The sequence below is a fragment of the Lemur catta genome, chromosome 14, assembly GCF_020740605.2.
Source record: "Lemur catta isolate mLemCat1 chromosome 14, mLemCat1.pri, whole genome shotgun sequence".
In the NCBI taxonomy this organism is placed as follows: Eukaryota; Metazoa; Chordata; class Mammalia; order Primates; family Lemuridae; genus Lemur; species Lemur catta.
In genome coordinates this window covers 663586-686624 of record NC_059141.1, presented here as the reverse complement: position 1 = coordinate 686624, position 23039 = coordinate 663586, and the positions used below count along the sequence as shown (strand labels likewise).

General features: G+C 60.8%; 1 protein-coding gene across 3 annotated transcripts in view; it reads left to right on the top strand.

Annotated features, from left to right (window-relative positions):
* Window positions 1-23039, top strand: part of INPP5A (inositol polyphosphate-5-phosphatase A) — a 163171-nt gene that overhangs the window by 68394 nt on the left and 71738 nt on the right. For all 3 annotated transcript variants that reach the window (XM_045569270.1, XM_045569269.1, XM_045569271.1), the window contains exons 3-4: window positions 1127-1227; window positions 7682-7769. In XM_045569270.1, the coding sequence (XP_045425226.1) occupies window positions 1127-1227; window positions 7682-7769 (189 nt within the window). The remainder of the gene's footprint in view (window positions 1-1126; window positions 1228-7681; window positions 7770-23039) is intronic.

Genomic DNA, 23039 nt, shown 5'->3' with positions numbered 1-23039 from the left:
TGCACATGCATGTGTGCTCATGTGCACACACTCTGACATGCACACGCACACCTGCCGCACACACAGGCTATCATATATGTGCGCACACATGCACACGTGCTCATGTGCACACTCTGACACATGCACACCTGCCACACACACAGGCCATCACACGTGTGTCTGCACTTCACATGTGTGTGCACATGCACACGTGCTCATGCGCACACACCCTGACATGCACACCTGCCGCACACACAGGCGATCACACATGTGTGTGCACATGCACGTGTGCTCATGTGCACACACTCTGACATGCACACGCACACCTGCCACACACACAGGCTATCATATATGTGCGCACACATGCACACGTGCTCATGTGCACACTCTGACACATGCACACCTGCCACACACACAGGCCATCACACGTGTCTGCACATGCACACGTGCTCATGTGCACACACTCTGACATGCACACACACACCTGCCACACACACAGGCTATCATATATGTGCGCACACATGCACACGTGCTCATGTGCACACTCTGACACATGCACACCTGCCACACACACAGGCCATCACACGTGTCTGCACATGCACACGTGCTCATGTGCACACACTCTGACATGCACACGCACACCTGCCGCACACACAGGCGATCACATGTGTCTGCATTTCACACATGTGTCTGCACATGCACACGTGCTCATGCACACACACTGACATGCACATGCACATGTGCGCTTGCACCCTTGTGGAGGGACGTGCCTGAGTGTCAGCGCTGGCTCTTTCCTCGTTGGTTACGACTGACTTGGTGTTTGGAGGCTTCCAGATGCTTTGCAGCCAGCGTGTGTTATGTTTTCACAACTGGGAAGAATCACCCCTAGGTTATTGAGGAAAGTTCTAAGAAATTCTGAGTGTTTCCTAAGGAATTTATAGACATGGGAAAACAGAAGACACTGGAAATAAAATACGTGGAAGCATCAAGGCGACACGATTCCTAGAGTCTGTTGGAAAGAGGCTGTGGTCGCAGGTGTGGGGGCTCCCTCCCCGCCAGCCCCCGTGGGCGCCTGGGTCGTGGGGCGTGTGAGTGAGGTGGCGCCTCGTGTGGCCCGCGATGCTGACTGTGTCCTCCTCTCTTGCAGGTCGTGCACACGCACAAGCCGCACTTCATGGCCTTGCACTGTCAGGAGTTCGGAGGGAAGAACTACGAGGCCTCCATGTCCCACGTGGACAAGTTTGTCAAGTAAGTCCTGGTTCTGCTTCCGGAGGGGAGTGGGGTGCTGGCGAGAGTCCCCCTGTCACCCTTCCAGACCCACCTTCTCCCTTCCGAAGAAAGAAGGCGTGGCCCAGACGTGTGGCAGCGTGTGGCCGTGTGCCTGGAGTCCTGGGTGGGATGTGAAGCCGTGGAGTGACAGCTGCCGCCGCCAGAGGGGCGAGGGTCTGCGCTGTCCGGCCAGGGGAGCAGCCGGGGTGCGGGGTGGGGGGTGGTCCCCGTCAGCGTGTGCCTGAGGCCACAGGCGCAGTCTGGGGCCCAGCCTGCTGCGGGGGACGACAGGCAGGACCGGCCTCCCCTGGCAGCGTCTGGCGGGGAGGTTGGCTTGGAGCTCAAGTTGTCTGTGGGGGTGACGTCCCTGTCACTTGGGAGGAAGGGGCCACACACACCATCACAACATGCGCACCCGGCAGCCGGGTCCTGCCTGGAGGAGGGGGCGCCGAGGCCTCAGCAGCCTGTGGCGTGGAGGCCGGGAGCGGCAGGCCGGCCCTTCACCCGTGATTCCCAGTGGCCGTGCGGAGCTGCAGTTGGGGAAGATCCTTCTTCCCCGGTTCTGCCTTCAGCTCAGGCCCCAGGAGCCCCCGTCTGCGTCAGGCACTGCTGTCCCTGCCACCTTCCCTGGGCCTTACTTCCGGAAGCTTCCTGGTTGTGCCACGCTCAGCCACCCCGCAGTAAAGAGGAGGAGAAACATTTCTAGCAGTTTGCAGAACTCCAGACCTGGCTGCCAGCCTTTCCCGGGAAGGTGGACTGAGGTTCTGCAGGGGAGAAGCGCGTCAGGACCGCAGCTGGTTCTGTTGTGCTTCCCGGGACTCCGTGTCGAAGGAGCCGGTGTGCACGGTCTCAGCTCTGGCGTGTCTCGTTTCCCAGAAATTCTCGGGAGAGACGCTGATGCTGACGTTCCTGGAGCTGCTGCCACCTGGCGGCCAGTCCTGGGGGGGCAGCTCGGGGGCCTGGCGCTGCCAGCGGGGGCTCTCAGCTCCGCTCTGCACCTGCGTGAGTTCGAGGAGCATGCGGGAGGCGCTGCCCCTGCCGCTGGGAGCTCCTGCTCTGAGGGACGTCCTGCTGCCGAGGGACACGGGCCACTTTTCACTGCCAGGTTCTCCCAAGACAGTGCGTGACGTCCTGTGGGAAGACGTGGGCAGAACGTTCCTGCCACGGACGGGCGGGCGGCACTTCTGTCCAGGACACGAGACGATCACAGGCACCTCCAGCTGCGCCCGCCTCTCTGGACTCTGCCCGCCCAGCCCTGTGCTGGCCGCGTCTGGGCCTGCGGTCCTCCTGCCCTGGACCCGGCAAGGGCGGCTGCCGTGGGGTGGAGCCCAGTGGTGGCCTCCATCCTGCCGAGCCTGCTCCCCTCGTTGGCGACTCTGGCTGAGGCCTCCCCGGAGGTCCGGTGGCCTTCGAGTCTGTGGCTGACGCAGCGTGTCCCAGCCCCACGCCTGCACCGGACCCAGGCGTGGCCACGCACTTCAGACTCTGACCGTGCAGCGGGCCGACCGTGGTCGTGGCCCGGGCGTCCTGGCCCACACTGCCCTGTGCGGAGGCTGCACTTGCTGCGGCTGGGGCTCTCAGGAAGAGGCAGAAGGGGACAGGTGTCCAGGCAGGAGAGAAACACAGAGCTGCAACCCTCGTCGGGCCAGGACTGCCCCTCCCCCGAGGCTGGCAGCCACAGGCGTGCCCCCAGGGGTCCTGAAATGCCCTCTGCACAGAGCACGGCGGCTTGCGCGTAGCCCCTGGTGGTGGTGGCAGGCGGCCTGGCCGGGGGGGATGTGCTCCAGAGGGGGTCAGCCTGGCCTGGGCTGTGCCCAGCCACCAGGAGGGTGCACGGCGCTGCCCAGCTCCCTGCCACGGCGTGCTCGCCTGGAGGGCAGGAACGAGCTGCCGTCTCAACTGCAAGTTCAGAAGACACGTTTCTTCAGACAGGAGCCCCAGCTGTGCGACCCTGGTTGGGTCTGTTGGTGTGTCACGAGTGGCCGAGTGGGGACCTCCTCCTGGCACTGCTCCTTCCTGGTCCCAGGTTAGAATAACCGGCAGGCAGCCGGGGCCTGGTGGCGTGTGGCTGCACCGCGTGTGCGTCCCCCGCCATGTGTTCAGAGCGAATCGCAGCTCACATTTCGGGCAAAGGCAGCGTGGGAGAACCTCTGTAGGGGTGAGGACTCCTGCCCCGAGTCCTCAAAGCCTCCCTGGTGGCGAGGACAGAACCCCAGGCCTGCGAGGGGTAAAGTTCACGGGAAATGCTTGTTGTGAAAAACTACTCATGGATTTCAATTCTTTTGCACCAAAATAAACTGGTCCTAACTGGACGTAGCGTGTGTGAACAGGGCCTGGTGTGAGGCGCTGGGAGGGACGAGGCGTCAGTTTGAAACGAGCCCCATCGGAGCCACACGAGCGCTGCTAAAACTGAAGCAAGAACGAGTGTCACGTCAGTACAGAGAAGCTGGGGTGGAAGGATGGGGACGTCACCAAGCTTCACGGGAAGTTTATGGGGACGGTGCTCCGAGGGAGTCAGCAGTTTGCAAATGGGTCACTGGCTGTAAGAAGGGGGAGATGGAGCTGGAGACGAAGCCCACGGCGCAGACCACCGACGTCCGTTGCAAGGAAATAGACTCGTCTTGTTCTTGCCCAGGTGAAGACTACGGAGGTGACAGCCGAAGCCACGGCACCTCGGCGGGCTCAGCCTTCGTGGTTCCGACGGAAGAATCGGAGCTGAGCAGACTTTCTGCCGATGGCGTCAGAGCCGCTGTGCCCAGGGCAGCCCAGACGGGCACGGAGCGTTCAGCAGAGATTTTAAACACGAGGGAGCACGGTCCCGAAGCGTCTCTCAAAGAACCGTCGCAGGAGACGGGGCGCGGGGCCACCAGAGTGACCCTGAGGGCACAGCACAGTCACAGCAGCGGCCGCCGCGCGGTGCACATGCCCGTCAGAGCAGAAGCCGCCTGTGGAGAGCGAGGGTCCTGGCGGCAGGGATGCTCGGGGCACCTGCTCGCTGACGTGCTGGAGCCAACAGACCTGCCGTGAGAGTGGAGAGTCGGCCGCGGGGGACACCCGGAAGCTTCCGCAGGGGCCATCTCCACCACGGCCTCCTCCTCTCGCTCCTCTCTGCTCACGGCCGTCCACCCTCCGTCCTGACCTGGCTCCTCCTGGCGCCTTTTGTTTCCCGATTGTCACCAGTCTTTCGAGGGTGCCCTTTTCTCCAGGGGATGATGAAAGTGCCGCAGGGACGCGGCCACCTGCCCAGGGCCCTCGGCTCCCAGGACGGCCAGACCGTCCGTGTCGTCGTCACCTGCAAAATCTCGTGCTCGATGGGGCTTATGTTGAGAAATGAAGTTTACATGTTTTAGTTTTATACTTTAATGCCACTTTGCACAAAACTTTTTGAAGTGGCCTCATACATACAGTAAAAGATGTTATTATTTTATTATCATTCTGTAAACATACAATACAAATGAAAAAGAAATGGTGTGTAAGACTTTTTTGGAAAAAGCCGCAGAGCGCTGTTGCAGACCAGGGTGGAGGGCGGTGTTTCCCGGGGCAGTAGAGCCCGTCCTCCGTGTCTCCCTCAGTGTGGCCAGGCCCCTGCCTGTGTGGTGTCTCGTCCCCTTCCCGGACTCTGGCACCTGTGGCTGTCACCCAGCGGAGCGTGGTAGAAGCGATGGCTGTGACCTGTGAGGCCGGCCCTGGAGGATCTTGTGCTTCGAGAGGCCTCAACACATGTGGCGGCCACGGGAGGGTGTCTGCACCCGTCGGCACCGGCGCCAAGCCCTCTTGGCCCTCCGAGGAGCCCAGCTGCTGTGTCCTTGCTGTCTGCTGGCGTGGTGGCCCAGCACGGGCCGTCACGATGAGTTCCAATAACTGAGCCCTGAGCACAGCAGCGGGTGGTTTTCAGCTGCTTAAAAAACTGCCAGATTTTCCCCAAATAATCCATAATTTTAACCAAAACTTTCATGGTGTTTTTCCTAACACTCAGCAAGCTAAGACTAAAATTACTATGGAAAAGAAAGGATGAGGAACAGCTGAAATTACTCTGCAGAGACGGTGGGTGTTGTTACCCGGCTGTCCCCAGACTCCCGTGCACGTGTGACGTGGCCAGGGGAGCGGGCCGTGGGCTTCCTGTGCTGGGAAAGCGAAACCGGGCCCCTCCCTCCCGTCCTACGTAGCCGCTTCTCACCTGCCCTGCAGAAAACGGATTTCAGTCATTTTAGTCATATACAGGTAAAAGGCAAAATTAAAAACTTGAGAGTAAAATATAGGAAACTGTCTTTATAGCTTTGGGACAGGGAGAGATTTCTTTTACAAGGTGCAGAAAGTATAGCTTACAGAAGATAAGACTGGTAGATTTGAACATGCCGGGGTTAAGACCTTGGGCGTGGAAAGGCCTCTAAACAAAGCACAAACTAAGCCACGCTGGGAAAAGACACCCGCTGTGCTCCTGACGGACGGAAGTTCCTGTGTGGGCACAGAAAGGGCCCTGGCTGGCCCGCGGGAGAGAGCAGCACCGGCAGGGAAGCCGGGCGTCCGGCACGGCGGCGGAGCGGGACCCGCAGACGCTCCTGCCCGCGCGGCTCGTGTTCAGGCTGTGCCTGGGCCGCCTGCATCCTGCCCGTCCCCGCGCTGTCGCCGCCTGCATCCCCCCACCTGCGTGGGACCCGCGCGCACCGTTGCCATGGTGCCTTCGCCGTCTTTTAAAAAGACTTTTACTGGTTCATGCACCATTTTCAGCACTTTCGCTGTTTTGTGTAGATGCTGGCTTTTACTTGGCATCGTTTCCCTTCAGCCTGAACAACCTTTTTTAACATTTATTTTAGCACAAGTCAGCTGCGGATGAATTTTCCCAGCTTTTGTTTGTCTCAAAAAGGTCTTTGTATTCATTCTGAAAGATATTTTTGTTGGGAATAGAATTCTAGCTTGTCAATTTTTTTCCCTCACTACTTTAAGGCTCTCACCCCATTGTCCTCTGTGTGGCGTGGTTCCTGGTGAGAACCCGGCCATTGTTCTCGGCTTCATCTTCTGGTGTATAATGCGCCTTTTCCCCGACCGCGCGGCGTGTCTCATCGCGGCTGCAGCGGCCCCGTGCGCCCTGCGGTTTGCGTTTCCTCACGTTCCCCGCGCGGCCCTTCCCGCCTTTCCCTCTGTGGGTCATGGTTTCCGCCAAACTTTGAAAACACGTCCATTATTTCTTTACATATCGTATTTCTTTCCCTTCCCTTCTCTTGCTCTCAGACCCTGATTTCCTGACGTTAAACTGCTGGGACCTGCCCCTCAGCCCCTCTGCCCCTCAGCCTCTATCTGGACGGTTTCTGCCGCCGCTTTTATAAGTCACTGTGTTTTTTTCCCCCGCAGGTTTTCATTGGTTCTTAAGTCCATCCAGTGAATTTATGTTATTTCTGAGACTATTTTCCAGCTCTAGAGGTCTCACCTGTGGGTTTGTGTCTTGTGTCTGGAGCAGACTCACGTTCACCTTTAAATCCTGATCCCGTTTGCAGCAGCTGCTTGATGGTTTTGCAGCTAATTCCGCCGTCCTTGTCCTCTGCATGCTGTCCTTCACGACCGTGGTCACGTCCTTTGCCAGGCAGTTCTGATGCAAAGCCCGGGGTCACAGACGTCACCTTGTTTTGTGTTGAACCTTTTTCCTCCTTTGAGCGTTTGGGGCGTGTCTGCCCCCTGCTCCGATACGTGGGGACGAGGCTTGTCCTCTCGCCCATCCTGATTCACTTCTGTCTCTCAGATCTGGAACCCCCTTCCCGACACGTGCCCTGGCCTGGGCACCGGGTGCTGTGACCTTGCGTCTCGCAGCTGAGCAAGCTGGGGGTGGCGGTGGTCTGGGCGGAGGGCCGGGCACACAAGTGGGGCCTCCAGGGGTGCGGCGGCTCCCTGTCCCCGTGCCCTGTGGAGATGGCAGAAGGTCGTCTGCCAAGCTCGGCCGACTGTGAGATGCCACCAGTGGGGTGGACAGCGAGGGGTGGGACCCGCGTGGTGACAGACCTCTAAGAGGTTCTGAAGCCTGGGCCCCTCGGCCACGGGCTCGCCTTGCCTCTGCGAGGACCAGACGGGGACGGAACTGCCAGGGCGCCGGCTGCCACTGTGGTTGCCCCCACCCCGCGCTGATGACCACTCGAATGATTCCTGTTAGGACGAAACGCAGCCAGGGGAGCCCGGATGTGGGGCTGCTCCCAGCCCAGGTCTCCATTCCCGGGAGGCGTCAGGGTCTGGCGTCGCCTGGGGCTGCCTGGAGACCAGAGCGTGAAGGGCGGCACGTGTCCCGTGCACCGAGAACACGCGGTGGCTGCTGCTGCGCCTCCTCCGTTGGTTCCGTGTTGGTGGGTGTCGTTCTAGGGTGATACAGGAAGTGGTGTCTCGTCAGCACACCTGGGGAATGGCAGCGTCCGTGTGCTTTTGCTCAAGGAACTTGCTCTTTTCCTTTCAGAGAACTACTATCGAGTGACGCGATGAAAGAGTATAACAGGGCTCGAGTCTACCTGGACGAGAACTACAAGTCCCAGGAGCACTTTACGGTGAGTCTCCGTCCCGCTGTGCGGCTGTCAGACAGGCACCAGGCCGTGGACGCTGGCCCTCGCCCTCCTTCTGTGGGACAGCGGTGGGAGCCCTCTGCCAGCCCCGGTCCGGGCAGAGTCGGAAGCGGACGGCCGGGGAGGGAGGCGCGAGGCGTGAAGAGAGGTGAGAGCTGAGAGCCGCCTGCCGCGGCCTGCTCGCCCGCTGGGCCTGCCTCGTGGCCCCGCACAGGCCGGGCCGGCTGCTTCTGCCAGGGGCTGCCCCGGTGGCACGGGGGGCCATGTGGAGCCCTCCGCAGAGCCGGGCAGACCTGTCACTCCTCCGCGGGGCTGTGGCTTGCTGGACATGAGAGGTGGCCCCGTCTGTGTCCTCGGTGCTCTCCAGCCTCCTGGGGAAACACAGACGTGGCCGTTTGGGAGCGAAGGCGGAGCACGGGGGACGTGCAGACGCCCGTGGCGGGGAGCGGGAGGGTCTGTCTCGAGGGCAGAGCCGACTTCAGGGCACCGAGTGCTGCCGAGGATGTGGGGGTTGTTTCCTAGTGACCTAGAGGTCAGTTCCGCAAGAGGGCATCACGGTCATACACGTGTGACTCGGAAGCTGACAGGGCCACGTGGAGAAGTAGGTCTGCCCCGCAGGAGGTTCTCTGTGCACCAGCCCGAGCTTGCTGGCGCCCGTGGGCACAGCAGCCGTGTGGCCCAGACGAGGGCACGCCAAGCCGAGGGAGGGCCGGCCTCACGTCAGGGCCTGGCTGGAGGGACACAGACCATCTGCAGAAAGGCCCGGAGGGGAGGAGTGGCCGTCAGCTTTGCCCGTCTCTGCAGAGCCACCTCCCGGCTTCCAGGCGAAACAGCTTCAGCGAAGTCGGTTTCCGCGGTCGAGGGCTGTGGCCGCCTTCCCGGGCTGACTCTGGAGTGTTTTCCTGACAGGTCTGGGGCAGCCCGGGGTCCGGCCTGCCTGTCCCAGGCCTCCGCCGGCGTGCGCGTTCTGGGGCTGCGCCGGCTGCCAGGCACAGCCGCGGCTGCCCAGACAACCCCTGGCATCACTCCCCTCCTGTTTCCGGGGTCTTCCCTGGCTGTGGCCGTGGGCAGTCTCCAGAACGTTCACCGTGACGCATTGGAATCCGGGCGGCAAAGCAAACCTCAGCCTCTGTAAGAGACTGAAGTCATACAAAGTATGTTGTGTCATCTACAGGAATTAAATTAGAAGCACATAAAAAAGATACATGGAAAATTCCCAAATATTTGGAAATTAACCAACTTGTAAATAACCCATGAGTCATAGAGTATGTCAGAAAGGAGATTAAAAATATTTTACATTATTTAATACATAAAAAACAAAAACCTTCAAAATTTGAGAGATGCCGGAATCCCCTGTCTCTGCAGCCTCCAGGGCAGGGCGCCTGGCGGGGGACGAGCCGCGGCTCAGCTCGCGGAGCAAGCGCAGAGGCCCCGGCCCCGCAGCTTGCTGACCGCTGGCCCCTTAAAGTCCTCCATGACAGTGGCGCGTCACTCTGCTCCTCACACACAGCAAAAACTCTCCGGAACCTGCGAGACGGGGGCACGGGGCGCGGGTGCAGGGCGCAGGGCGCAGGCAGCGGGTGAACCGCCCGGAGGTGGGCATGTCGGGCCGGGGCCCGGGGCTGTTTCTCCAGCTGCCCACACACTGGGCACTCCCCGGAGGATGGCACAGGAGACGGCCCGGGGTCGGGAGGTGTCCTAGACCTGCTCACGGGGGACCGGGGCGTGGCGGGAGCTCCTGGCCGCTCCCGCAGGGGTGGTCCTTGGGGGCCACCTGGGTGACCCGGGGCAGGCGTGTGTGGCCGCCTGCAGGAGGCTCCAGGTCTGCCCGGAGCTCACTCAGGGCCGGCACGGAGGGTGGGCCGCCCCGTCACGTGCCGAGGCTGGACCAGCCACCTGTCCCTCGCCCGCCGCCGGCCGCACAGCGTCGTGGTCTCTGCTGGGGCCCCGGGGTCCCGGGCAGCCGGGCAGCCCCTCCTGCCTCCGCCTGGTGCCCTCTGGCTGTCAGGGGAGGCAGATTCAATTTTTACAAGATTGATGGTGTCACGGTGATATTTTTAGCTGAGTCTGGTTCAAATAATAGGCCATTAATTGAGAAAGGAAATTGAAATGAATTTATCTTGTACATAAATGCTGTCATGGGTATTAATAGGGATCAGAAATAGTGGCCTGTTCCCAGAAAGCAGCTGGACCTGAAGCCGCGCCTGGCGCAAGGCGTGTGGCGGGGGTTCCCCGCTCCCGTTGGTGGGGACACGGCCTGGAGGAGTCTCGGTGACTTGCAGGTGTCCATCGTCACCAGGAGGTGGCGCCGTCGCCTGCCGCACGGCCGGAGCGTTTCCGCGGGAGGCGACGGCCCATGCGAAGCTCCGCTGGGAGAACCTTAGTCCGTGTGCACAGCGGGAGGGACACACATCTCAGTCCCTGGCTGGGCCGTTGCCTGTCCCTGTGTCCTGGGCTCCGGGCTCTGTCCCTGCAGAGGCGCTGCCAGGCCCGCGTGCTCGGGCTTCAGGGCTGTCACGGGAACGTGTTTGAAGTGTCGGCCACCGCGTGGGCTGAGGGCACCGGCTCAGGCTGCTGCTGCAGTCCAGCGTGAGCGTGACAGGATGGTGGGAGCGAGCACGCGTGTTCCAGGGCCCCAGACGTGCCCAGACCCCCGCAGTGACCGCCTGTGACGCGCCTGGTGTTTGTTTTGTTCCTCGTCCTCCTCCCGAAGTCGCCTCTCTGAGAGCAGCGGCTGCGCCGACTCCCCCCGCTGCCCGGAGCCTGGACGCACGTCCCGGGCGCTCGTGGCGTATTTGGATATGTGGGTCAGTGGGGGTCTCGGAGGTGGGTCAGCGCTGGGGGTGGAAGGGGCCCAGGCTTGACCTGTGGCTGGAAGGTGGGGGTCCCGCGGCCCTCCCGGCAGAGGGGAGAGGCTAGGGGTTTGCCCTGAGGGCAGAACTGGGGCCGAGTACCGAGAGGGAGTTAAGGCTGGGATTGGGTGGCACTGCCAGGGCCCAGCAATCGGCGATGGGAAGACCAGGCCGGACCATCCAGGGCGCAGTTGGGAGGACGGGGACGCGGGGAGGACGGAGCCATGGGGAGGACAGATGCCCAGGAGGCAGGGCCAGTCGCTGCCTTGCAGGCCCAGACCCCTGCTGGGCTGACCGGGAGGCCCCGGCCTCGTGCTTCCCCCCGGGCTGGGAGAAGAGCCGGGTGTGGCGCCCAGTGGGGGAGGGACTTGGGGTCTGTACTGTGCAGGGCACTGATGTCACCTGGTCACTTTCTCAGCAGGGACCCGAGATGCCCTTTCCCCGAGAGTCCACACTTAGACGTCTGACGCCTTAGGCATCCTGGTGGGCGGTTACGCTTTAACAGCCCTGTCACGCTCTTAGGTTGGCCCCAAAGGACTGAAATGTTCCTGTTTCTTGTCACGAGCAAGTTTTAGGACAGATTCTGCTCCCACCACATCGTAAATAAAACTTGAGCATCTCCCTCGGGAGGAGGGAGAGTGTCTAGTGCCATTGTCCCTCCTGACAGGAGCCACCGGGAAGGAGACCCAGGGAGTGGGGAGTGACGCTCCTCGGAGTGGGGCCAAGGCCTGCACCCCGCATGACCCCTGGCACCTGGGAGGTCCCCCTTGGTCTGCTCCCCGCTTTCCTCCCACTGTCCCTTCCGGGCACCACATACCGGGGCATCGGGTGACGCGGAGTTCACGCTCCGGGAACCAGACCGGTGGTGCTGGGGCCGTGGACTCCCAAGTGGAGAAGCCGGCAGTGGCCACTCTGCCCTGGCCGACGGCCCAGCACCGCGTTCCTGCCCCGGGACAGCTGGAAACACAGAAGAGCAGCTCAACGCAGCAGCGTCGCTGCCCTTGAGCCGTCCTTCCCTGGGCTGGTGCTGCGGCCCCTCCGCCCTCATGTCCCCATGTCCCCTTCCCGTACCTGTGCCACCTCCTGCCCCACTGCTGCCTGGTGCTCCACCCTCCCTCCCGGGAGAGCCCTGGTGCTCCCATGCGCTCGCTTTCTCTGCGTGACACCTCGCTCCCCAGCATGCGTGTGCTCCCCAGCACATGTGTGTGCTCCGTGGACGTGGGCACTCCCGTGGACGTGGGCACGGTGGTGTTCCTCCCCCTGCTGGCTCCCTGTGCCCTGAGGGGACAGGACTCTGTCTCGGTCCAGCAGCCTCTGGGACGGTGCCAGGTGGGAGCAGCTCTCTGTATGTTGTTTATCTCAGCGATGTGTGCCACACGCAGGCTCACACGTCAGTGACTTGGCGTGTGACGAGAAGCCGTGACTGTGTTGGAAGAACCTTTCCCACAAAGACGGGTGGGGGAACCTTCTCAGGTTCGAGGGTGGGCTTGGCGAGTGGGGCTGGGGGCTGGGAATCTCCCCCGCAGTGCCCAGCCCGCGGCACAGAGAGCAGTTGGGTGTCCTGGCGGCCAGCGGCCCTGGGACGGACGTGCACACGCTCGGGGAGGGGCCCAGCGGGGACCCAGGCTCTGCGCCTGCGGGGAAGATGGAGAAGTGACCAGGAGCCCGTGCGCGTGACACCCAAGCATCAGGCGGTCCAGGGGAGCCACCGCCCGCCCGTCCCCGAAGTGCCGTCACCAGAGCCCCACTCCCACGTCCGCCCATCCCCCCAGCCCTGGGAACGAGCCTCCTGGCTACAGCCTCAGAGAGGGGTCCTGTGCCACGTTGTCACCCAGCGATGTTCCACGGCGACCCCAGTGACCTCCTCGCGGGCCGTGACGCTGAGGAAGTGCCTGGGCGGTTTCCAGGGCCGCCCAGCGTCTGTCAACGGCACGGAAGCCACGTGTCTCACGTAACCAGCCACGCGGAGGGGCGTAGCACACTCGTCACTCGCTGCCTGCAAAGAGCAAGCGTTGGCCGGAGACGTCAGGGTCACGGCTGTCCTGTGCTCTGGCTTCCGAACGGCCAAGTGAGGACGAAGTTGCAGGTTTATCTCCGCACGGTCCCACCGTGGTGCTGTTGCACTGCAGGGGTGAAGCGTCGCCGTGGGAGGTGTCTGTCACTGTGCTTTGCTGGTCATTTGTTCCGCCCAGAAGCCCAGAGCAGGAAGAGGGACTCTCATTAAACTGAAAAAGCCCTCTCTTTTGGTTTTTGTCGTTAGTGGCTTTCTGAGAAAGGGTGAATGGAGGGTAAATTTTTTGAGAGCTTTTCTCACCTACCAGTGGAAGCCGCTGACTGACTGTTTTTACTGAACGGCGCAGCGCCGAGGGCTGACGGGCGGCTCTGTGTGGGGGGGTGGTGACCGTCAGTGCTGTGTGTGGGAAGGCCGGGTCCCCCCGTCCTCCCGGCTCGGCCTGGCGCCCAGGTGTCAGGGCACTGGCGGGGCCGAGTGGGCTACAGGCGCCTGAGTGGGGGGTCTGAAGCCCAGGTCAGGGCTCTGGTCCCTGCCGGGGCCATGCGGCGGCTCTGAGCGGGCCCACCCGGGCTGGTGGGGCGGGGGGCCTGTGTGTGCGGCCCGCAGGGGTCTTGGAAGACCGACTCCAGCCCCTCAAATCTTCGGCTGGTTCTGGATATGCTTCCGGAGCTGCCCTGGGCCGGGAGGCGTGTGCGGTGCTCCGTGGGGCCCACTGCAGTCGGCCTCCCAGGAGTCTGGATCGAGGAGCAGCGGGGCCAGGGCTGCGCCCGGACAGGGGGGCTGGGCCTGGGGCCCCCGGTGGCCCAGATGGTCTGTGAGTCAGGTGGGCGGGTCCGCTCTCCTCCGGGAGGAGCCCTCAGCTCTGGTGCCCGCCAGGCCCAGCAGCGGAGCCCACGCTGTCCCCTTGGGCCCAGGGGTGGCTGTGGCCACGTCTGCCCACTTGGGGCTCTGGGGCTGGGAGCAGGACTTGGGGCCCGAAAGGTCCGCTGTGCAGGGCCACCAGCTCCTGGCACTGCCCACCGCCTGGCAGGGCCTCTGTCCCGCGCCTGCCACGCTGCCTTCTGTGCTGCCGGGGTCGCGTCCTCCTGCCTGGGCTTCCTGGCTTCCGGGAGGGCCGGGGCCCCTCTCTGCAGAGCAGCGTCTGCTGCCCGTGGAGGTGGGGCGTCAGGTGGTCCCTTTCTGGTGACCACGTCTCTGTCCACATTGTGGGCGCTGCCCCGCCCCTGGGGTCCACTGAGAGGTGCGTGGCTGCCCCCACCCCCAGCAGCAGCCCTGGTGCTCTCGGGTGGGTTCCCTGCGCCAGGAGCGTCCCGGAGAGGGGGGCTCGGCCTCTCGCTTTTCCTCCCCCCTCCCCCTCACTGTTCTCCCCAATAAGATTTTAGGGGAAATTTATGGGAAGTTAATGGAGTTTGCTGACGCTCTGCGATCGGAGCAGGGAGGAGAGGCAGGGGCACACGGCAGGCGCTCTCCCGCCTTGCCTGCCCAGACAGCCTGATGGAGTGAGAAGGGCTGAGATTGGTTTTCTGAGGGCGCCAGGCCCCTCGCGCCCCGCTAAATCACGGCTGTCGGCCTGGCTGGCGGGTAATGACCTGCCCTGCCTCGGCGCTGCGGCCCTGCGGGACGGATGGTGTGCGCCGCTCAGCGCCGGGGCTGTGGTGAAGGTGAAGCTGTCGTATTGATCTTTTTAGCACTAAAATATGAGCCACTTTGCTCCGCTCCCCACTGCTGTGATGTGAAAAATAATAACTCGGATCCAAATTAAAAATATTGATCTCTGGAAGGTGTTGAAAGTAAATAAACACCTTCCGAAGTTTTCGGGTCAGCCGAGAAATGGTATTCAGCAATAAATGTGTCGGCATGTCAGAGTCCAGGGTTCTTGATCTGTTTTTTCTTTGAATTGATTTTTCATTATTTACTTCCTAAAAGTGTTGGAATTTGGTCCTCCACCGTTAAATCCCAGTGTTTGGGCAAATTATTTCTTTGGGGCTTATGAGGTGCTCCTAATCCACTCCCTCATTGATTGATTGATTTTTGACTCAATAAGCTTGCAGTCCCCTGCTTTATTTAGGACTTCCATCATAATTTTTTGTACATTTAGGCTTGACTTTTTTATTTCCCTCTAACAGATGAGCTGACACTGGGCTATCAAACGGGTGGGAAAACAATTGGCGCGAGGTTAATTTCATCGCGGGCTCCGTGCATTCTAAGGAGCTGTGGGTGTTTCCTGGCGGTGGGCCCGGCCTTGGGGTGCAGCCTTCGGACCCGTGTGCTCTGTTCTCCCACACGGCTGAGTGTGGTGGCCCCCGGGTGGTGCCCACAGCGTGTGCAGCGGCCCACAGCCGGGCAGGCTCCGTGAACACCAGCAGAGGCTGAGCTGTGTGTGTGGAGTTTTCCTTTCGGAAGGCAGCCGAGACCCGAAGCTGCACCACGGGGCTCCACGTGGCCGGGCAGGAAGGAGGAAGGTGCAGGTGTCAGGAACAGGTGGGGAGGGACAGAGGATGGTGTCAGGCCAGCTTCTGTGTGGCTCTGGTTAGTGATGTCTGGGCCTTTCACTGGTGTCCGTGGGGGGAAGCTGCCGGCGTGAAGCCCCTGCACCGGGCGTGGGTGGAAGACCCCAGCGGGCTGTCGGGTCCACGTGGGGCTCGTCCGTCAACGCTGGTCCCAGGCGTGGGGACGCACGGTCTGCTAGGGAGAAGACGTCTGCGTGCAGGTGCTGGGCCAGGGCCGTGTGAGGAGGACAGTCCCACCAGCGTCTCGCCTGGCGCTGACCAAGGGCCACTCTGCAGCCAGCACTGTTCTGCATCGGCCCTCGCAGCCCCCCCGCGGCCGTCCGTCCCTGGGGAAGTGGAGTGACTCGCTCACGGCCGGGGCGTGCGCAGCAGGCCCCTGCGCTGTCCCTGGGCTCCCGATCCCGACTACATGTGATGTGCAACACGGGACATGTTACATGCAACATGTGGCACATGACACGCTCTGCACGACCCAGCTGTGCCCTGTGGAGCTCGTGGAGTCGAGGGAGCGAACGTGTGAATGTGCAGTCAGGAAGTGTGAGCGGAGCCCGAAGGAAGTGAGCAGAGAGCGCCGTGGGCCAGTGGACACGAGGAGCCGGAGCCGGCCGAGCCGAGCACGGGACGGGGGGTCGGAACCTGAGGCCGAGCAGGAGTGAGGCGTGGGGGGAACAGGGGGAAGAGCATTCCTGCCCTGGCCGTGGCGTGTGCATGGAGGCCCGCGGTGGGCACAGGAGTGTGTCTCTGGACCCCTCAAAGAAGGGCCTGCTGCCCAGCGGGGGCAGCCGCTTCCCCAGAGGGACCCCTCCCTGGGCGGCCCTCCCCGCGGCTGAGCGAGGTGGGGGCATGGAGGCCCCGCGTGGTGGGTCTGAAGAAAGGGGAAGGAGCCCAGGGAGTGGGGACCCGGCGACACACGCCATCCAGTGCTCCCCTGAGGGAGAGGATGGTGCACCAACTTCTCTGGGTGGCAGGTGACAAGCTAGTTCAAGAGTTTGCTTGGAAGCGCGAAGGACCTGGACGTCCACCACTGTGCAGACGAGCGGCGGAGGCCGCATACCGGTCAAGACGGGTTACGAATCGCAGTAGTCGAGACTGTGGTGTTGGTGTGAGACGAACGGGCCAGAACGTCGTGGCGGGGCCAGGGACAGGCCCCGTTGAGTTTTGACACAGGTGTCCGGGCAACTCGGGGAGGGGGCGATCTTTTCAGCAAATGGTGCCGTCACAATTCCATGACCATATGCGAAGGTTAACTCCAGCCCTTACGTACAGCCATGCGAAAACTCAACTTGCAGCGGCTCACAGACCTGGCATAAGAGCTAAAGCTGTAAAACTTCTACAAGAACACACAGCAGAAAATTTTAGTGACCTTGGGTTTGTCAAAGATTCCTCAAATAGGACACAAAAACCACGAACCCTTATAAAAAGAAATTCGTCAATCAGAGTTCATCAAAATGAGAAAAATTTGCTCTTCAAAAGATACTATTACAAAAATAAAGAGACGGTTCACAGCCCAAGAGAAAACACTTGTACAACATACCCAACAGAGAACTTTTACTTGGACTGCTGTACGTAAAGAGCTCTCACAACTCAATAATAGCAGGACAAACAGCCCCATTTTTAAAATGGGGAAAAGGTCTGAACAGACATTTCACCAACTGAGATGCAGACATGGCAGATGAGCACATGAAGAAGATGCTCAGCGTTAGTCACTGGGGTAATGCAAATTAAGACCACAAGTACTGACTGACGATCACTGATTTTCTGCTAACAGCTAACGTTGTAAAGACCGATTCAAGTGCTGGCGAGAGTGGGAAGAACCAGGGCTCCCTCCTTGCTTGTGGAAACGCAAACTCACACACCCTCCTGGGAAGACACTTCTCAGAACAACTTAGGGATACACCCGTCACGTGGCCCAGCCATTGCCTCCCGGCTGTTCCTTAGAGAAGCTGAAGCCCATTTCACGCGAGGGTGAGCACACGCGTGTTCACAGCAGCGTTGGTCAGAAAAGCCACAGCCATCGACAGCGCAGACGCCACCCCAGGTGAGGGGTCACAGGCCGCGGGCGGCTCGGCAGCACAGAGGAGTCGCTGCTGGTGGGGCAGCAGCGAGCGGGTGTCGGGGCGGTTGTGCTGAGCAAGGGGCAGCAGAAGAGAAGACTGTGCTGCGTGGCCTTACGTGGGCAGTGTTCTCCACATGCAGACCCGTCTGGAATGACAGAAAGCAGAGCGCGGTTTCCTGGGGGCGGGCGGGGTGGGGGCTGCAGGGACTACACCGGGGCCTTGGCGGGTGGCCTTGGCGGGTGGCCGCGGCTGTCGTCTGGTTGTGGTGCATTCATGGGTGTACAGACATGTCAGAACTCAGCTGATACACGCTTCACATCTGTGCAGTTCCGTGAATGTCACACTTCATGACACTAAAAAATCTAATCTAGTCCTGTGCTTATGGCTTGTGAGTGACCAAACTTTAAGTGATTTAATGGAAAAGGGAATATTTCCGTGGCAAACTATACAAATTTCTCCGTGTATCTTATGACTGAGGAACTCAGCCTTCCGCAAGAAACAGCAGAGTGTGAGTGATTTTTACCTGATGCGCATGTCAACACAACATTGAGCAGACGTGCCTTGGGGGAGGCTTTGCTGGTTTCAAGTGTGACCAGAGTGGCTTTGGCTGGCGCTGGCCTGCGTGTCCTGTGTCCCCGCACTGTGGGCAGCAGGCGCCGTGTCCCGGCTGTGCCTGTGCTGGGGCCGTTTCCGTGACGACGAGTCGTGTTTGCCTGCCTTGAGGGTCCACATCACACATTCCCGATAGTCTGCAAACTTCTTCCTTTGTCCCGTTGGCACCACTGGAGGTGTCGTAAGTCTCCTCTGTGTCTCCTCCTCCGGCTGCGAGCTGAGCTCGGAGACCTGCGTCCGTCCTGCCTGTGCCCTCCGGGGCGTCCAGTCTGCAGCCAGGACCTGCCTTCTGGGCGGGGTGTGGGGTCCTGGCCGGGGCTGCTGGCAGCCTCGCCCGGCCCCACGGGTGGCAGCCCAGCCTTTCAGACCGACAGCCGTCCCGTGCGTGTGGCCGGCACCGGCACTGCCCGGAGCCGGCTCAGCCTGCGTGAACCCATCCCGCGCGGGGAACCTGAGCACAGGTGAGCTGACGCGGGGCCCGGCGGCCACAAGAACAGCTCCCATGTCTGGAATCAGGGGCCAAGGGTGGAGGTGACCTGCTCTGTCACAAGGGGAGTCCCATGTCACCTCGTCAGGGCATGACCAGTCTCAGCCTCACTGCCGAGACCGCGTGTGCCCTTCAGGTCCCCACCCCGGTGCGAGGGTCTGCCTGTGGGGAGGGGCGTGCGGAGGGGCAGGGAGAAGCCCCCGTCTCCGGGCTGTGAGGGCCGCGGGCCCTGTTGGCCCTGGCAGACGTGGCTCTGGGCACCACCGCAACTCCAACGTGCCCGTCCCCGGCTGTGCCCACTCGGGACATGCACCGTGTCCACCTGTGATCCGGGCGAGGGAGGACAGGTTGTTCTTCGCTTTGCCACAGCCCTGACCATGGGTGATGTGTCCCAGCCATCCCCCCCGGCCCTCGTGCGGGCAGCCCTGGCGCAGGGGTGAGCGTGGGGCTGTGCGGCCCGGCCGGGCCCCCTCCCGGGTCGGGAACCGTGACAGGCTCTGGCAAAGGCCGTGTCCAGGCACCACGTGGCCGCTGATCCGTCAGGCGCCGACAGGCGTGATCGAGTGCCGTGTCACACACAGCCCAGGAAACAAATACGCCGCACAAAACGTATTGGTGAACAAACTGAGAAATTGTAAAGCTCTTAAGGACTTTCATGCTTGTTAGCATTTTTTGACAGAAAATCACTGAAGCAGTGAACATAAACAAACGGTCAGGGCTGATTCACAGTTTAGCTTGTTGCTCTGCTCGTTTGGCCTCAGGTGGCCGGGAGTCCCCGGGTCTCTCTCCCTGCTGAGCTTCTGGCTTCTGCTGGGAGCCCCTGCCAGCCCCTGCCAGCCCTCAGCGCCTTCGCCCGGGGCGGGTCCCCGGGGAGGGTTCGCTTTCTGGAGGAGGCCAGAGGGAGCTTACTGAGCAAGTACTTTCTGCAAAGCCGGTTTGCGTCAGAGGGAGGAGCGGTGTGGACCTGGCTGGTCACATTTCCAGGCTTAATTCACAGTGTGGACTCACGCCTGTTGGAAGTGGGTCACAAGGACACTGGGAAGGGCTGGCTGAGGAGGAAGGGACTTGGCTGACCTGCTCAGGGCCGGCCAGTGCCTGGGGCGTCCTGACACTGCTCTGGGTGCGTCACTGTCTCTCCAAGGGTGACGGCTGTCCCTGCACATCTTCCCTGCTGATGCCCATGCCCTGGCTGTGCTGAGTCGGGGTGGCCGGGAGGCCTGCGGGGGCAGCGTGGCTGGGCTGCTGGGGGTGGCCCCTGCCCGTCCCTGTCCTGGTCCTGCAGCCTGGAGGCAGCGCTGGAGTTCGGTGATTTGCATGAGAAAGCCTTGTCGTTTGTCTTGACACCAGTGAGAACTGCTGTGTGCGCCTTTGGAACCATCCCTGCCTGTGTCCTCCCGCAGGGGGGCACCTGTCACCCTGTCAGGACAGTGTTTGGGGTGTCCCGACTGCCCAGCAGAGCGGCCTCCTGCTGTCTGGACACAGGTGTCCCCGACACTGGAGCCCATATGGGGGTGGCCGGTGGTCGTTTTGCTGGCCGGGGTCTGGTTGACCTTACAGTCACGCTCCGGGGCCCACGTGTGCGGCAAGGTGTCCTCTGCTGTGACTGGCCCCACGCTGGGCTCCCTGGCGAGGCGGGGGGTTTCCACGCAGTGAGTAGCTCAGCACACCCCCCACCCCTGTGCCCAGGTGCCACGCGGGGACCAGCAGTCTCTGTGCCCAGTCGGCTGTCGTCCGGGCTCTGCTGGGCCCTGTCTGGCAGTTCTAAACAGGCGTGTTTGTGTGGGGGGGATGAAGACCCCGAGTCAGAAGGGGTGGCTGCGGCCCTGTTCTCCAGCCAGTGCTGGCTGAGGGTCCCCGTCAGCCGGGGTCTCTGCGTTCCCCTTTGCGGGGGAGGGGCTGGGCGGTCAGAGGCTGCCCTCCCTGCCCGGAGCTCTCCTGGCATCCTGGCCGGGTGGCGCCCGGCGTGCGTAAGGCCCACCCGGACTGGGACGCTGGCGCCTGGGAGGCCTTGCCCGCCTCTGTGGACGCCCCGGGCCGGCAGTTCAGCGCACGTCACTGTCGTCCTGAAAGTGTCTCCCCAGCCTGCTCCTGTGGGGAGGCTGCCGCCGCTGACCTGCGCGGCCTTCAGGACACAGGCAACCCCCTCAGACTCACACAAATGCCCTTCCCAGAGGTAAACTGATTCTGTGTGTTTCCACTTGATTTTGTGTCTGTTGCCTTTGGGGAGAAGACTTGATTGTTAAGTATTACGAGGAAGAGTAGCGTTGAGGTTCTGGGGGTTTCTCTCATTGTGTAGTTTTCCTCAGTTCAGAGGAAACCGAGCCGTCTCTCCCGCCGTCACTGCCACGGCGCACGGCCACGTCTGGCTTCCTTCCTGCTGTCCCTGCACCACGACTGCGCTCTGTGTCACTTTGTCCTCGCTAGTTTCCAATCTGTGAGCTCGGGAAAATAATCTGTATTCAGGGATATTTATATTTAGCCTGCCAGAAAGAGGGGCCATTTGAACACGAGTCCCCCTTTTTGCTGGTTTTGGGTCCGGTTTCTGCCGGGGGTGGGGCTAGAGGAGCTGTGAGGCCGCCTCAGGCGAGGAAGAGGAGCGACGAGGTCGTCCCGGCCAGGCGGGGCGTGTGAGGACAACCCTCCCTCCTCGCGGGGGGTTGGGTTTAGACCACTCTCGCGCAGGTCGCTGGCTTTAGAAACAGCCGGGAAGACTGTCAGGTCACCCGAAACCAATCTGTCAGCGGAGCGTGAGGCAAAGCTCCTTTCCCGCCAGCCACCTCTGGAGTAGAGCAGTGTCCAGAATTGTCCGGGGAAACCGAGAGAGCGGCCGCCCCCTGCTCAGACATCTTTCAGACAGAGAGTGTTACTCTTTGCTCTTCATCTTGAAATTAATGTGTGGCTGTCAATTTTTATTGCCGATCTAACAGATGAAGCCTGGCGATTGCAGCTGTCCCTGCACACTGTCCCCAGCCCGTGCCCTGCAGACCTTCCCCACCCCCCGGCCCGGCTCTGAGTGACGGGGACGTCTGTGCGCAGAGAGCTCTCGGGGGGCCATTGCACTTGCTCTGTGCACTCAGTGTCCGGGGAGTCATGGGGGGTAAAGCTGATTTTTCCCTTTAATTTTCTTTTCATTAATTCCCTGCCCCACCCCTGCTGCTGCCCAGAAAATGAGTGGCTGGACACTGCTTCGAGCTGGGCAGAGCAGCCGTGCCGGACAAGCCTGAGGTTGCAGCTGAGGCTGCCGGGCTTGTGTGTCTGTCTGGGGGATCCGGTAATGCAATGACGCACGTGTGCTTGTCTAATAAATGCCGCCGTGCGGGCGCAGGACAGCAGTTTCCATTGCGACCCGGATCGTCCGAGCGTGGCCCCCTTTGGGTTAGAGCGAGGCTATTTAATAAATGTTGGCTGTTCTTCCAACCATCGTAATTATTTAAAGGGTTTTCAAAACGGAGAGGGCAAATCAAATCAAGCCATTACTGTTGAATCTCATTCTGGAGTTAAGTGTATTTTTAAAAATGTGGCTCTTGTTTAGAGGCACCTCCCAGTTTTCATCTATTATCACAATAATTGAGTTTGTAGCTGGAATTAAATTTATCAAATTGCATTATCCTCTTTAGAAATTGGATCGGCATCCCGGCAGGGCGAGGCAGAAGTTAATCTGCTTTGCCGAAGCCTCCAGTGGCACCGCGGCACGGCTGCGGGAGCTCAGATGTCTTCCTGTCACCCCAGACACGATGTAATTTCTCCTCAATCCCTTGTGCAAATAATGACATTTGAATCGAGCATTAACAGGCTTAATTACTTTAAAATTGTCATTTTAATTTACACTGATATAGTATTGATCATACAAGCAGAGATTAAGCTGTTCAGTGGAGCGGATGATGGGGAATTAAACATTAAAGGGTCCTCGAGGGGCCGCGTGTGCTGCCCAGCGCCGGCCGGAAGAGGGATGATATTTCTCGGTAATGAACTGGCGGCATGCGGGGACATGAATCTTGGGCTCCTGGAAAGGGGGAAATAATGGGGTTTGGGCGGCATTAGCAGGTTATTCATTCGCCGCCATGCACCAATCCTCCAGTGGCTCGCCTGCCTCACCAACATTTATTTATCCAGCAAATTCCGGAGCTTCGACCTTTTTGCTAAGTACATTGAACATAAGTTGAAGTGGAGATTTTTCAGGTGTAACTTTTACAAGTATTTGTTATTTTTCCTGATTCCTGGGTAACATCAAACCAAGTTATTCAGTTATTCGAATGCACGTGTGTCCGGAGGCCCTTGGGGTCAGGGCGGGCAGGGCGGTGGCTCTCGACTCCGCCAGGCCCCTCGCGTGGTGCCTACGGCCTCCCCCACCAACCTCTTTATTTTTGGAAATTCCAAAGGTAAATCCCAGTTCGAGGGTCATTGGTCTCGTTTTAGACAAAATGACGTGAGTCTCACATCTGTGCTGTGGGACTCTGGCCTTTCGCCTGTCCTGGCGGTTGGTGTCTGGGCCGTCTGGGGCCGTCACCCAGACCTCGCCCGTGGCCGCAGGTGCCTGACGCGGGCGAGGCTGCGGCCGGCGTCCTCCCTCGCCGACAGCCACGCCGCACGGGCTTCTGGCCGCGGTCAGAGCACATCGGATCTTTCAACCTCAGACTGTTTCACTTTTCAGAGGTTACGTAATAAAAACTTAAGTGATTGATTTTATAGCTCAGTGGGGAGTGATGAAATTCTTGATCACAGT